Raw genomic sequence first — 17320 nt, forward strand, 5'->3', positions numbered from 1 at the left:
TTACGAATGAGTACGAATTCTATTTTACTCCGTGATGACTTTTTGCCACTCAGGCTCAAGCCTCTTGCCTACATTTGCCATTTTTAAATGCGTACAAAATCAACTGAATAAGTGAACATTTTAATGAGTTTCTTATATTCTTCTTCGCGTCTTCGTTTCTGTTTTTTTTTTACAATGATAAAAGAAACGCGACTTTTCGTATTTCTAGATATATTTAAAAGCTTTGTCTTCTTTGTTGTTTATAATTACTATCATCGGGATTATTTTGCATCAACTTTGACTTAACACAAAGATTTTTTTAATACGAAACGTAGAAATTAATATTGTGATATGCTATCTATAATATAAGTAGTTCAAGAGTCTCGGTGGTTGTACTGGAGTGGACGTAACCTGAATCTTAATTGAACCCGGTTCGAACCCGGAATACACCAAGCTTAACTTATGTTTTGAAGTCATCTTGTGTTCGTTGACGCAGGAAAACATCGTTCCATACAAGGAATTAAATTCTGCCACATGTCCATCGACAACTTTTGAATCCCAAACAGCAAAAAAAAGAATTACATCAGTAGTGGAGCACCTACAAGCTGTTCCTTTTTTAATTTACAACAACAAATATCTCTTTAAAATCCGATGTAAAAATAGCGATCTTTTACATTTTAACGTGTGTTGTGTTTTTCTGTGACATCGTAGCGCCAAAACAAATGCACAGATTTTGATTTAGATTGTTTTTGCTTGAAATGAAATTTGAATGAAAAAAAAAATGTTAAATGTTTAAGGTTTCAAGATTGTTTCAGTTGTTTTGTAGTTGATAATGGACTTATAATGCTCGGCGGTGAAGGAAAACATCGTGAGGAAACCTGCATGTGTCTAATTTCAACGAAATTCAGCCACATGTGTATTCCGCCAACCCGCATTGGAGCAGCGTGGTGGAATATGCTCCAAACCTTCTCCTCAAAGGGAGAGGAGGCCTTTATCCCAGCAGTGGGACATTTACGGTCTGCTTATGTTATGTTATGTTATGTTAATGGACTGTAATCAATTCCTGCTGGTTCGACCGATTTTACAACTTCGACTTTACAACTTGTTGGTAGAGTTTTGTGGTTATCACATTTTATAATCGACCGACAGCGATACTTAGTTTTGTGTTCTGGTTTCAAGATGACTAAACAAAAGTATAATTACAGGCACAAGGGACATAACATCATAGGGACATAGTTCTTAAGTTTGTTGGCAAATCAACGACGACGAAGCAATTATTAATATTTCTTATAGTACCGATGTCACTTGCTATCAAATGACTAATTTGCCAGTCCACCTATCTATACATATAATAAAATTGGAGAGTCTGTTTGTAATAATAATATAACACCATAAATATAAATATATAATAAATAAGTATATGTACCGTGTTAATAACACGGTACATATACCTAAATAACATTTTTTACAATTTTTGTCTGTCTGTCTGTTTGTTCCAGCTAATCTCTGGAACGGTTGAACCGACTTCGAAGGAACTTTCACTGGCAGATAGCGGATGTAATAAGGAGTACCTTAGGCTACTTTTATTTTAGAATTATATATAGAATAAAAATAAAATCACGCTACAATACACAAATAACTTAAATTCAAACAACGTGCACGAAGTCGCGGGCACAGCTAGTATGGAATAAAAACTATCTATAAAAAAAAAACATTTAATGAATATTTTATAAAAAAAAATAATGTCCCGTGTTTTCCTATCACGCCGTATTTGTACAATATCCATTAGTACTAACATATTTGCTGATCGATCTATCACAACCAATAATAGATAACTACAATTCACCTTTTTCCCAAAGAAGGATATCAAAGACAAACTGACGCGTGTGCTCAGTTCAATATAAATATTTATTTCCTTTCATTTATCGCCACTTACGTGTTTGAACTGTATTTCTTGATATGGTATATTAGATAAGTTAGAGTTTCCTTTGTGTGTTTATGCCTGACTCCATAAATTAAAAATCAAACATTACATATTTACTATAAGTTTATTTAAGTGGACACTAACAAGCGCTTTTAATTCGTTACCTTTTAATAGCAATTTTGAAAACATTTTTATGGAATTGAATTGCATTGCTCAGTTTAACAATCTTTAAAAAAAACTATGCGTCTACTTATGTACGCGAATGATAAGTTCTACTTCTTCAACGGCGTAATTAAAAATAGTTTTTAATTATACACAATTATTTATAAAAGATTATATATATATTAATTATTAATAGTAGAGTATTTTTTGATATAATGATAAATGTATTTTTTTCTATTTTCACAAATATAGACACTTACAATTTAAATTTGTAATAAAATATACATTCTAAAATTAAATGGTGTGAAGTTGTCGCGAGCGACTTGACATTTAATTGGCGGCTTAGCGAGAAACTTCAGCATGTAGTTTATATGTCACCCCGTCCCATCATAAAAATTCACACTCATATTTTTTTCATTACTCGTCAAAGGAAGTACAACTTCAAAATAACTACAATAACCTTTATGATATTTAAGATGATAAACCCTACGTCATTGAAAATTATTTATTAATGAAAGATAACAATTTGTATTATTTTTATTTGTAAATATCATCATAAGATTTTTTTAAGTTTGTAATACCTGGTTGAAAAGATATATTTTTTAATCAACTTAATAAAATTATCCACGTAATTCCATATTATATTTTATTAAACAAGTAATAATGAAGATCGCTACAATAAGCTGCAAGCCTCCTTAAGAAGACACGAGACGTTTGCCCAACGTAGGACATTTATTGGCTACTAATAATATATACGATGGCGAAACGCAACAGACGATCCCTAGTGACCCGAAAAATGTTTGATACGAGCGAGTCTTCGTTTCTCACGATCGTGAACTTTTGATAAGTATATTCGGTTTCAACATCCTATAATTGATTTTAAATACCATTCACTTTGCAATAACTTTGTAATCAATGTTAATTCATAGCTTACGAGGTGATATCGTGACCGAATTTTTAATTGTAATTTATATATACAAATACATATGTTTATACTATTTTTATATTATTTTAATGAGCATGTATATAATTTTTTTATATCATTACATAACATTAACAGCATTTAAGGAGAAGGTTTGGAGCATATTCCACCACGCTGCTCCAATGCGGGTTGGTGGATACACATGTGGCAGAATTTCGTAAAATTAGACACATGCAGGTTTACTCGCGATGTTTTCCTATACCACCGAACATGAGATGAGTTATAAACACAAATTAAGACCATGAAAATTCAGTGGCCTGGGTTTGAACCATCGGTTAAGATGTACGCGTTCTAACCACTGGGCCATCTACGCTCTTATATGACTTAAAGTAAAAGTAATTTATATTGCTGCTACTGGTAAAAAAAAGTTGTCTGTGCAAACACTGATCATAACATATAACAAACGTATGATGTTTTTGTTACCGCTGCTCACGAAATTTAAATATAATATAAACGGAATACCACTCATCACGAGATCTTTATAACTATATGTCCGATTTTATTGAAAGTTACCATAGTTTCGCGACGGAGAAAGAATTTTTGGAAATTCCAACTTTAAGGCGGGAACTTGTTTGAACTCTACCTGTACGAAGTCCTGACGAACAACTAATGATTTAGTACAAATCAATCACTGTGTTCTATAAACTACGTCATAATCACCCATACAATCTATACTAATATTATAAATTCCTAAGTAACTCTGTGCGTATATTGCACTTTCACGGTCAAACCACATAACCGAATTTGATGTAACTTAGTATGAAGCAATCTTGAGTTCCAAGGATAAACTTAGGCTACTCATTTTTGCCTAACGTTTGACGACCAACACCTAAAACAGGAGGAAAGCCGCGGGCGCCAAATAGTATTAAATAGTTTGTAAATACTATTGTGCTAAATAAGTAAACTAAATAAGTTTTAGACTGATTTTATTCTGACAATTCTTTTATACACCTAGATATTCATTTCATTTTCTTTCTTTATGGATCACTAATAGTTTTTCGACTACGATGGTATGTAGTTTATATTGATTCGGTTTTATTTACGTTTCGTTCGAAGTATATTTATACTAGCAAGTCGTTTTCGACGGAGATACTCATATGTATTGCTACCTAGTGGTTATTTTAATTTTACAAATTCCAGGTACCTGAATTCGTCCCGGGACATTTAAAAAGTGATTGGATCCATCATATTATTTCTAAATATATTTAAACATTTTTTTTTAATAATTATCGATGGCCAACATCAGTAACAAGATCTAGTCTCTCCCCTTCTTCGTAATTGCTTTTAAAACCATACCCACAGTCCGTTTCTATTGTGACTGCTTAAGATAAAAACTAGGTAATAAAAAATCTACAACAGTATTCGTTTTATTTTTATATGATATGAAATAATCAGATGCTATACTCAAATATATATATATATATATATATATATATATATATATATATATATATATATATATATATATATATATATATATATATATATATATATATATAAATATATATATATATATATATTTATATAAATTGATTGATATCTCGCTCAAGTACGTATCGGATACGCATATACATTGAGCGCAATAGCCCACACCTCCTGCGTTTCCTAGGATTTAATCTTGTATCTCAGTTTATGCTTAATAGCAATCTCAATAATCTCAATAAGGTATACTTTCTATATAAAATAAAATCGATATTTCAGTTGCCAGGTATTACCCACGTTTACTAACAAAAAACGTGGTCAGATAAGTTTCCATAAAATCTTAAAAATATAGGACAATTGTAAAACCTTTACATGAAAATACGATTGATGTTACTACACAACAAATATGTTTTAAAAATAACACTATTTACTCAAGCGAAACGATTTATTTTACTTTTAACGATAACGAAGAACATCTATCTAGATATTTAAGCTTAACATTTCTTGAAGGGACTTAAAAGGGCGGCAAATGGAATCCCAAATCGATTTTAAAAGACCTGTCAAATAATATCTAACGACGTTTTCGATCAAGAAAAAGATTTAAAAAAATAAGTAACAGATTAAACAATTTGTAAGTTTAAATGCGGCTACAGTACTTAAGTGATGGTTAATTTATTTAGTTTCAAAAGAGCTAAGTCTTACAAATATTCACAAAGCGTGAAGGATAAGAATCGGTAAATTACAAACTCTTGTTTTTCACTGATTCAATAAAACATCTATTTGATTTATATTTACGAGTTTCAAGCACATTACAAAACACACATTGTTTGTGTGTTGAAATATAATAGATAAAGATAAAGATTATTGTTGTCGGAAAATTGGTATACCTATTCCGAATTTACATATTTGATTCGACTTTCAAACGTGCGTTTAGAATTAAGATTTTATCAACTACAGTGAGATCGTGTGCAAACTATTCCAAACATAGAACGAGTAATTACTTTTTTAAATCAAACTCTATATTTTTCGACTAAAACCTTTATGTAATCTGAAATCATTAAAAAAAATCTTTGCTTTTTAAAATGTTAATTATATGGAAATAATACATGTAATTATTGAGTTATATCTTGAACCACTGTATAGAAATTACTGGATTTGATTTATTCAAATATTTTAAAACAAACTTTCGTTATTTAAATCTTTAATAATGTTTCGTGAAAGTAAATATGTGGGTTTGAGTTTAAAGTTTCAATGGCTAAATAGTTCGCCTTGAAACTTTAGACTCAGCTTGGACATGTGTTTTGAATTCCAAGCGTTTATAGACACAAGAGAATAACACTACATTATAATAATTATACGAAACGACAATGGTTTACGCATCGGTGATATATTTGATATCAAGTCGTAGACTTCAAAATTATAGCTTACATTGCTTAGATTTAATGTGTACGTATTAGTAGTTTTATTATCGAGTAAAGTAGTAAAACATTAATAAGTGTTATTGGTTTAGTTGATTGCTTGTAAAGCCGTCGTGTTTTGATTCGAAGGTATTAGGTTCAAACCTTACATGTGTACACAGTTCAGCACTAGAACGATCTCTTGAGAACGGCGGCTGAATGGTATGGTACCATAAGCAGATTGAGATATCTTCGTTTATAAAATGACGTTTCAAAAGTGCTGTGAATACAATTAATAATAACATTTGATATGAATGATCATGAGTTAGTAACTAAGTAAATTAGAAAAAAAAAATATTCTTAAATAATACGAATACAATAATCTTATTTCAACTTCTAAGGCGTTAAATTATCTGTGGTTCGAGCTATCTCTACAATATATTTCTTCAAAGCCGCTTAAATGATTTTTACGTTGAAACATAACACAAATACAGAGCTATCTTCGTGACTGTGTTTTATAAACAATACTCTTCGAAATGCAATTCGTTACAATCTTAACGAAGGAATATAATTACACGTTAATAAAGAAAGTGCAGGGCCGTAGTGGGTTACGCTCCGAAAAGCAGCGAACTAGAAACTAGGTCCTCGACCTTTGCAACCCGATACATAGATACAGCTATACGTCACATAGACCACATTACAGCTTTAAATATATTAATAAAAGACACTACGATCAATGGCGCTACAATTAATATACACAGAAATGTGGACAAAAAAGAGGAACTCGGTGTTCAGGTTTTTATTAGGGGCAATCGAACAAGGGACCTACGTATAGTGAATAAGCCTATAGATTGAAGAAGAAAATAGATAAAATAATATTAACCAGCCCCAACACCAATTCGATATTGTTTAATTAGAATTTGGCATTACACGGCATGTCGCCCCTCTGACGTATACTCTCCTTCGCAATGCTCTTTCTGGTATGTCTCACGACACTTTTGGGTTACTGAGTGTGGCTCATCTGGTTAGGTATAACACACTCATCACATTCTATCAATAACAAAACTCAGTATTGGTGAGTGAGCCAATGTAACTACAGGTACACTGGTCGTATCGTCTTACATAACGAGGTTGGTGGCGCAAATACCAGTGCCGTTATCTATGGTTGGTGGGGACCATCTATCATGAAATGGCTCATGAAGCAGTTTGCCCGCCTATTATAAATCTTAAAGAATCTCTCTTATTATAATTATTACAGAATCTATACCATCCATCCAATGTTAGATGCTCTTAGCAAATATAATTATGATCTACTCTTCAGACCTTAGGTTTAAGATGCGATGGCTATATTCTTACTTGCCTTACTGGATGAGACTCTTTTAACAACTAACTAAAAAAACATTTAAACTTATATACATAAAACTAACACTAGAAGATACAATACACTTCGGAGAAGGTTTTATATATTTTTATAAAACCTTCTCCGAAGTAAGTAACTCTGCTTCACAGTTTCATCCGCTTTAAATTTAGACTATTGACGTGACAAGCGTGAATATCATGTTCTTGCTATAAAATATAAGGCTCAGTTTTATTGCTAGGAATAGTATTTAAAAAAAAAACATTTTTCCCTACAAAACATATACGGATGTTGGAATATTCAAAGCTAAATAAATCGAACATTCAATTATTCGTGTATATCTTCCTTTCCTTGCAATAATTCCACTACAGCATGGAAAAAAATGATTTGTAAAAACATAGTATTTTACTTAAAAATATGCGGCCATTTTGTTTCATTTATATCGACTTTTCAAAGCACAAAAATGTAATGTTAATATATAAATTTGTATTGCGAAGACAAACAGATAATAATAAATTAATTATCTGTTATATAGAGCAGAAAAAGGCTTTATATCAGACTATTTACCAATTAAAGTTATCTATTGTTTAACTTTTCACAGCTAACCGTTTAAATTTTACAGCATAGTAAAACTTACGAACTCACCATTTATAGTGACCTACTATGCAAAATAATTAACTAAATTCATAAAATAGGAATACGACGTAAATAATACATTAGAGATTACAGAATCTTTGTATGTGTCCAACATCCACCAACCCGCATTGGAACAGCGTGGTGGAATATGCTCCAAACCTTCTCCTCAAAGGGAAGCTTTTATGTGACTTGTGAAATACAATTAAGTCAGATTTTATATAGGGTTCCTTACGTTATTTATTTAGTTGTAACATAAATAAAAAAAAAAAAATACATACTAATAAAACATCAACCCCAATTTTTGACGGATCCTCGCGCACTCTACACGAGTACATTGGTCATATAATACAATTGTTTATCACAGTGCAATAATAACAATCAAATACATATGTTTAAATTAGTTAACTTTTTAACATTTCCTCCTACCATAACATCAAATAATTATAGAACAATGGTTGATGATTCTATTAGTTATAAATATACGAACGATTATTTATACAAACAAAGCTTGATTTTATACAGGAGTCTGCTATAAAACCGTCTATTTACATCCAACTATTACACCAGTAAATATTCCCTGTGAACGTTACTAGTCTATTTGTATTAGCCCTTAGCTTTGTCTTTTAGTTAAAAGCTGAGGTCGAACAATCGAAGCGAATAAACGAAGGATATTCCTATCTCTTAGATGGATCAGATACTTTTTAATAGATTAAAAAATATATTTCATTAAATCTGCTATGGTTTACAATATTTACTAAAGTTTTCAGTGCGATGGCTAAGAGAATAGACTAAATGGATTTTAATGGTAGTTTGACAGTTCGAAAATTGGTAAACGTCATTGTCATTTCATTTATTTATAATTCGTCTCGTTCTCGACGGTAAAGGAAAAACGTCGTGAGAAAACCTGCACGTATCGGCAAAATTTTGTGTCATAGTTGAAAAAGATTGTAACGTGTTTCATATATAAGAAAACAGATAGACTAACCCAGTATGACAATTGCTGTTTAATTCTATATTATAGAATTTGACATAAAGAATAACCAATTTTAATATTAGTGACAGGAGGTCTGGTTCATTTTTTGTCAAGGGGGTCGGAATTGCGATTCAACGTTAAATGGTTAACATTCTAACTAACATTCTTCACAATCATGATTTGTACAGTAATTATTTTTAATTTTTATTGACATATAATTAAGGCCTAGATATTAATAACACTTATCGAAATAGACATTTATTGTATTATAAATAGAAAAGAAAAAAAAATACTAGATGTGAAATGAAAATGGTTTCCCATAAAATGTCAAATTATGTATGTAATAACACTAATGTCTGCGATTGTAGATATTTACTGTTTTCAACTTGAGACTATACCCGGTCTTATTCTATAATAATATATATTAGGACTATGTTGAAAAAACATTCTCGCGCGTTTTATTTCTATTTCAATTTCAAACCAAACGCTCCGAAATATTTCAGTTCAGTCGATTTTTAAATAACATACCATGAAAATATATTGAATTGCTTTATGACGTATGCCACTCAAACCTAAACGTTAGAAATTCATAAAATTTCAACAGCCGGCTCCATTTTTTTACTTTTTGGCATCACTTTTATTACGCACTAACTACCCGTCCTGACTTCGCACGGGTTGAATAACAGTCTACATAGAACGCTTACTTTAAAGGACAAACATTCAACGATCTTTTCTTTATTTATTTCTTTTAGGCAACGATCTTACTTATACAGACCACCTAAAAAATGTTTCAATATAAATAATAAATATATAACTTAGGAAGGCATGGACACGTACAAACATTATTTTTTATTTATTCATATAAGAAAAAGTTTCTATGTAGTATCGACACATATTCTTATTCTTGATACAGCCCGTTCTAGACATTTGTAGATCTATATCCGTCGCGTCTTAAAATATTACTAGACTATACCCTCGCTCTGATTACTACACTACTTAAGGTAATATTGACGGAGTGACGGGACGGCGAATAAGTAAATTCGTTATATTTTCTTTCAGTATCAAAGACTATTTAATATAATCAGCTCCCTTTCAACCGCACACCATCAATCAAGGACTTATTGAGGTAAATTTGCATAATAATCAGAGAGTCATATTAATCTATGTTATATATTATATAACTATATATGTCTTAATCAAAGTGAATTTATAGAAATGACTATTATATTCATAGTATTTCTCTAGATAATGTTGACAACTGTACCGGTGTCCAGGATCAAATATGTCACTATCGTATAAAATCAAAAAATATTTTAAGAGTCGAAATGAACGTCTCTCCTATTTGTAAACAACATTCAACGGTTAACATAGTATTGTATGCATATATAAAATATGTACACATTATTTTATTCTTTATATCTTAAATATAAATCGATCAAACAATACGCGCAATCTAAGTTTGCCGGTCAGATTTTTTTAAACTGCGCAGATCATTGTTTTTATAAACGAAAGTTCAAGCGGTAAGAAAGAGACGTAAATACACAAATTACGTTACAAAAACGTAAATAAGATAATAAGTCGTGTTACGTCGTTACATAATGTCTTGGTGAGTCTAACCTCACATTGGTAAAAATACAACTCGACGACGTGTATAATAAAAGATTTTACATGTACGCGTATCTACTGGCACTTACCAGACGTTTTAATTATAAATCATGTTAACATTACATTTTTAATTGTGGTAGGGCTTTGTGTAGGTAGGTACTACCCAATCATCAGAAATTCTACCGCCAAACAGAAAAATTAAGTATTGTGGTGTTCCGGTTTGAAGGGAATCGAGCCAATGTAACTACAGGCAACTGGGACAAGTTATTATTTCTTACAGTACTGATGTCTATGGGCAAAGTAACTTAACATCACGTAACCCATTTCAAAAAAGTAATACATCACATAATTAAAAGTAATGAATTTGTTATATAACAATAATTTAATTTAAAAAACATGTCTAATTTTATTAATGAGTCTTTTCGGGTCAAGATGGACGAAGGAAGAGACTACGTGAGCCAAAAATTGTATTAAATTCATTTGGAGCTCAGCGTTAAAAACTACGTCGTGTAGAAACGTACATATGTTAGATGTAACTCTGCCACGTATACCTACCAAACCGCAGTAGAGCAGCGCGGTATATAGAGCGGTGGTATAACTTCCTACTTCTAAGCCTCCTTAAAAGCAGATGAGGTTTTTGCGTCATACATTTACGGATTGTTAAAATACTTTTTAATCAATAATGCTTTTAATATATTGGAAAAAAGAAGTTTTTTTTTTTTTAATTATATATCTATATTAATATTATAAATGCGAAAGTGACTCTGTCTGTTTGTCTGTTGCTGTTTAACATCCACTGAACCGAATTTTATGAAATTTGGTAGGAAGCAAATTTCAAGGAAGAAGATTAACTTTTTATCCCTAGCATGTGAACGAAGCCGCGGGCGGCAACTAGTACGTTATATATTGATGACCGATTTGCGTGTTGTTTTGTATGAACATAACTTGTTACGATATAGTTATACCTATCTATCTTACCAACTCATGAGACATTTTGTAGCTTTAATAGACATTTATTAAGATACACACGTTAGTTAAATCAGCCGTCCAAATACTTGCCATTTTAAAGTCTAAATATCATTGCTATTGTATTGTGACTGGTATGTAATAATACTCTTACGATAACTTTTTTTTTGTTTTATTTAAAAATAGAAACGCCGGATTATTTATATTTCAAAATGTATGTACAATTATGGTCGTACATACGTTATATACCAGATGATTATCAAAATAATCAGTAGTTATTCTTTTTCTCAAATTAAATTGCACAACGAAGTGTAAACGTACATGTGATTTATTATAACTGTATGTAAATAAATAATAGATTACTAAACAAATGAATAACGAAGAATATAATAATAAATATGAAAATCTACGATTCAATCTAGTATTAAAGCAAAATACAGAAAGTATTACACAATCTTTATATTGTCTGGTAATTACAACCGCATCACAGAGCATGCTCCTAATATTATGAATAGCTGAGTGCGTTTTTGTCTGCCCACACTATCGGCTTCCCATTTTACGCTCCCGTAACAATATTTATATAATATTTATCTAACGACTAGCTTCACTACATGGATTCCCATGCGTTAAATTCGAATTATAATTGCACAACGAAACAGTTTGTAATATTCGTTGTGTTGCAAAAATTAAACGTAATTTATTATGACATTTCTAAAATTATAATCCTTAAAGTTTTATTTAATTTAAGCTAAATAATCTTTGGTATTATCGTATTCGAATAGTCAAACTCTGTATGTATATTTAAATATTATATTATCAAAACTTTATCAAAAAAAAACCTAATCAAACTAAATAATTTAAACTACAATACAACACAATTGGATTAAAACGTTCGCTCCTTCTGAGGAGAGGATTATGGAACATACGTAATTGGTCGATATACACACATAGCAAACTTAAACACGCACGACACATTTAAATTTCCACACAATGATTTTATCACTGCCGAACATGAAATTAATTAAAAACACAAATTAGGCACATGAAAGTCGATAGTGCTTGGACGGGTTTAAACTCGCAATATATTATTCGGTTAAGAATTACGTTTCTAATCATTGGGCCGTTGTAAGGTTATGGAAAGTTCGCGAACGAATTTAGTTAAGAGTCATCTACGCTCTAGGTACGAACTTGTACGAACGAACATCTGTATAACAGAGATATCCTTCTAAACTCACAGAATATAATAATCTGATATTCTCTAAAACCCAGATATTATATAACATACGGATTTCAATATATGTAATACTTTCATTGAAAACAGGAAATTAAAATTATATTATACTGTACGTATTTCAATACATAATACATGTACATGATAGAATTCAACCCGCTACAATTAGCTAATTTATGCACGAGTCCAGCATAGTCACGTAATGATTGCATATTTCTCGAAATTGTAACGAGTAACTGTGTGTAAATCTCCCACTGGACTAAGCCCTCTGTCCTTTTGAGAAGGTTTGGAGCTTTAAATGTGGGTTTGTGGACACGCTTGTGGCCGATTTTCTTACGACATACGTTTATAAATACAAATTAATCATCAACATTCAGTGATTTTAGGGTTTCAACCCGCAATCTAAAGGTAAAATTTACTTGTTCCAACAACTGGGTCATGTCGACTGGTTTAGAAATTGTAACGTACTCCGAAAATATACGCACATATTCTCTATGAGATACACTTGTAACAAATGTAATCATCTTATATTCTTGATTAGAATTCTATTAGAAAACTGATTTAAATTAAATCACGATGAAGGAACAGAAAAAAAAAAAGAATTTTATAAATGACTAAAACATTACTTAGAACGGAACCCGTATTTTCAATTTGTTAAATATTTGCAATACCAAATATAAAATATTCGAAACTGGTAAACGTCGGAATTTGCCTACGAAGATTGACTCGACGAATCGTAAATCACATGAACATAATATAATTTATTGCATATAATAAAATTTTGTTAAATAATTATACATATATTTGTTTGTGAAAACTTTATTCGGTACATAAAAAACATTTTACTTGATATTTCTGATGAAATACCAATGTTATATCAATACATCTTCATAATCGAGAGCAGTTCCAAGTAAATATAAAGTAGATTATTTTTAAATTTTATACAACTTTAAAATGAATGTATAAATGTGTTCTTATTATATATTTATCTATGTGTTCCTAACATTAATCCTATTGTGATGAAAATTTGGTGATTGATTCTTTATATGCCCGTGGAGGGCTGAGAATTTGTTCTTGTATGTTTCTTCAATATGAATGTTACAGAGCCTTATTTAAACCGTGCGTAGCCGGGATGGATAATATACGTAGTCGTAAATAATGTTCTTCTTTAAAGTTTTAGTAAGATATTTTCCTATACGATTCGTGCTACCTATTGTCCATTGATGGTGCTTTGCCAGAAATATTCACACAAGTGCCAATAGCAACTGTACGAAGTTTGAACTGAATCGAATGAGCAATGCGCGAACGTATCGAAGACGAACAAAAAATCATTATTTTTTTAACGGATCTCTGCTTAATATTTCCAGTTCAATACCATGTAACCTCCTTTCTATCACCTCAAATGAACAAACAAAGGTATTGATTGAAACATATGCACAATAACTGCTCTATGGTATATTTATTGCAAGCACAAAAAAAATAGGTTGATAAAATGGCAAATGGGCTTTGATTGTTTTATTCTGTTTGTTGGTTTTGACTAATAGAATGAGTCATAAACGAGGACTATGTATATGGATATTCGATTTATAGGGTGGCTTATATATACATATAATTTGTATAAAATGACTGAATAGTGGGATTTATGAAACGTGTTTTGTCAAAAAAAATGTTGATGTACGCTTTTATGGCTCAAGCTGACTGAGCCTTAGGAGATACATCAAAAAAAATACTAGAAAATTGGTCTTAAAAGGGTCTACAGTAACATGTGTCTATCCCCTAAGAAACACAGACGAAAGACTAAGTATAGACTTTTTGCGAAGCCATATTTTTTTTTAAATCAAAAGAACATAATGGACGCACAAATGTACCATCTGTTGGTAAGCAACATCGCCCATGCACCACCGACCACCACCGAACTAAAATGGTAGGTCTCTTATTGCTGTATTTACATTAGCTCACTCACTTGCACAAAGCCTTTCCAAAAAGTATATGTATTAAATATGTAAATTAATATTTCAAATTAAAATATCCTTAACATAGCATTCAAGGTTTCGATAGAAGATAAAAATTATTAAATTAGCTTTGTAATTTTAATGGACACTTTTTAAACCTTTTGTCAAAGGCAAAAATATTGTATAAACTAATCTTATTATACAATATTCTTGCCTTTGACAAAAAGTTTAACAAGCATAATAGATAGTTACTACTCTAAGAATGACTAAAAAATATAGAACGCTGCTCTATATTTAAAATAAACACAAAGGTTTTTCATAAGGTGGTATAATTGTTTTTTTTTTTTAATTTACAATTATTTTCTATTTATTTAAGCGAGTGAATAATTCACTCCCCTTTTAAGGAAGACTTGATTACACCATACATTAAACAAAAATAAAAAAATCTTAATCTTAACCAATTAGTATCGTCACGTTAGTGTTGAATTAAATTTAAAGCTACCACCGGTTCGAAAAGTAGATTCTACCCAGAAGAACCGGCACGAAACTCAGTAGTTAATCTTTTCCATCATTTCAATTACAAAATATGTCAGTAGAGTACAATTAAATTTTTATATATCCTGTCTAGAAATCAGTAAATACTAAGTCCTAAGTACTAAATAGTAAGCTAACTAATAACTATTAAGCTTTTTTATTGTTACTAAATACTAGTTTTTATCACTAATATAATCTTGTATTAAGTAATATATTTATAAATGTAAATGTAATATAGCTATATTATTTATAAATGTTTTTTTTATTTATTTTTTTTTACATAAGCTTTAATTTTTTTGAAACAGACTAATTTAAAAAATATGGAATAGAACTGTAGCGTTTGTTAAATAGTCATGAGAAATGGTATTTATAGCCGTCAATATTTTTTTTTTTTTTTCATTAAATATTATAAGCATTTTGACGAAATTGTTGCTGAATTCTGTTATGCTAATAATAAATATTTGTTAAATTTATAATTACATCGACCTGCCCCAACTTCTTTTGAATACACAACGTTGTAGAACTTGTTAAGGAAAGTTCCGGATAACTTTCTGAGTATAATTTCGTTTATTGCCCCTAAAGTCACACAAAAATTGTATACACAATGTTCAATAAAAAAATATTTTATTACGTATATTCTAGTATCTTTCTTTTTAACCGAGTTTATCGATTCAGACTTTCTTTATTTTATTCGTAATCAGCGCTTATTGTTAATATATTTTAATTAATGTATTTCTAATTAAAGGTCTGGGTTGTCTTACGTAAAAACTAAGCCTTGTAACTTAGCTTAGTTATATTTTAAAACATTTAGTTACAGGTATATGATTGATGAAAAAAAACCCGGTATATTACATAATTCATCAGTATTGTTTCCTGATAATCATTTTGGGGTTTATTGTTAACATTCATAATGGAGTTAAATACAAGCTAAATATTTTCTATAAAAGTATCGAAGTATTTTTATAAATTTTAATTAAAAAAATATGATATATTTTTGATTAAATCTAACATAAAGGCCTCATTAAAATACTATAAGGTTTTATTATAAAATAAATGTTTGCAAATATAGATTATGTATTCGATGCTTATATGGAATTATATACTCATGGGAGTGAAACGCAAATCTAATAATAGATTACTGAGTTACGTTGGAACACCATGAATACGTTGACTACGCAGAAATGTATCGTCGATAAAGTGCTCCTAGTTACAGGACTATTCGCACGACCGACTGACGTGACATATTGACAATTTATATAAGCATTTAGTTGAATACCAATATTATAACTATATTTATTATAATAATTAACTTGGAAATGATTATTAACAACTTATTTTATTGTTTCTCTCTGACTTTAAGTATTTAAAATAAATTACGTAGAGTAATTATTTGATATTTATTATTAAAACCTTTTTTTTTTTATTTGAAGTCTATGATTATTTTTCTTAAATATAGAATGTGTTTATTTTAAATAATAATATATTTATGGACTCACCAACGATGGGCACTAAAAGAAATAAAATCTTCCATAAACAATACATATTATTCTTCATTTTTTAAATATTATCTTGCACTAATTTCGTATGCTGCAACTGAACAAAAACTCCTTTTGTCTATTTAATTACCGCCAAATATTGGCGGTCTAACGTTAATTTCGTTTTCATAATTAGCGTCAATTCACATAATATATCCTGTTCCGAAACCTAAACACACACTGGCAAGTTTTTTCTTAAGAACGAAACCTTTTTGATATTCCCGGTGTTTAAAAAAATAAAGTTTTGCGCGCGTCGTGCGCCGTACACACGAACGAACTTCGAAATAACGACGTAAAGGTACGCATACACTACGCTCGGTGATCGACCCTACCGGAACCACACTCGATAGCTTCGCGACTGCCGACTCCATGTGCACCGCACCGAAACGCGCTTTCGACCAACTTATCGTTTGCTGTTAAGTCGAACTTTACGTAACCGTATTGTTAAATACATAAGGTTCAAATTACAATGCGCTCTATTTTCGTAAATATTGAATGTTATGTTAATGCTTCACGCGTAGTTTTGTGGAGCGTACGCGCATAGAAAAGCACGTTGCTCCATTGTTAGTATTGTTCGGCAAAAGTAAAAACAGAACGGTAAAAAAGGACACCGATAAAGACAGTTACGCAGGACTAAGGAATGTGGATGTTTGTGTAATAAATCA

At 30.5% G+C, this 17320-nt stretch overlaps 1 protein-coding gene across 1 annotated transcript in view; it reads right to left on the minus strand.

Annotated features, from left to right (window-relative positions):
• Positions 1 to 16997, minus strand: part of LOC125068432 (hemicentin-2) — a 106883-nt gene extending 89886 nt beyond the window's left edge. Inside the window, exon 1 of the mRNA XM_047677546.1 lies at positions 16617 to 16997. Within this exon, the coding sequence (XP_047533502.1) occupies positions 16617 to 16674 (58 nt within the window). The 5' untranslated portion in view covers positions 16675 to 16997. The remainder of the gene's footprint in view (positions 1 to 16616) is intronic.
• Positions 16998 to 17320: the final 323 nt, after the last annotated feature.

The sequence above is a fragment of the Vanessa atalanta genome, chromosome 13 (assembly GCF_905147765.1).
Source record: "Vanessa atalanta chromosome 13, ilVanAtal1.2, whole genome shotgun sequence".
Lineage (NCBI taxonomy): Eukaryota > Metazoa > Arthropoda > Insecta > Lepidoptera > Nymphalidae > Vanessa > Vanessa atalanta.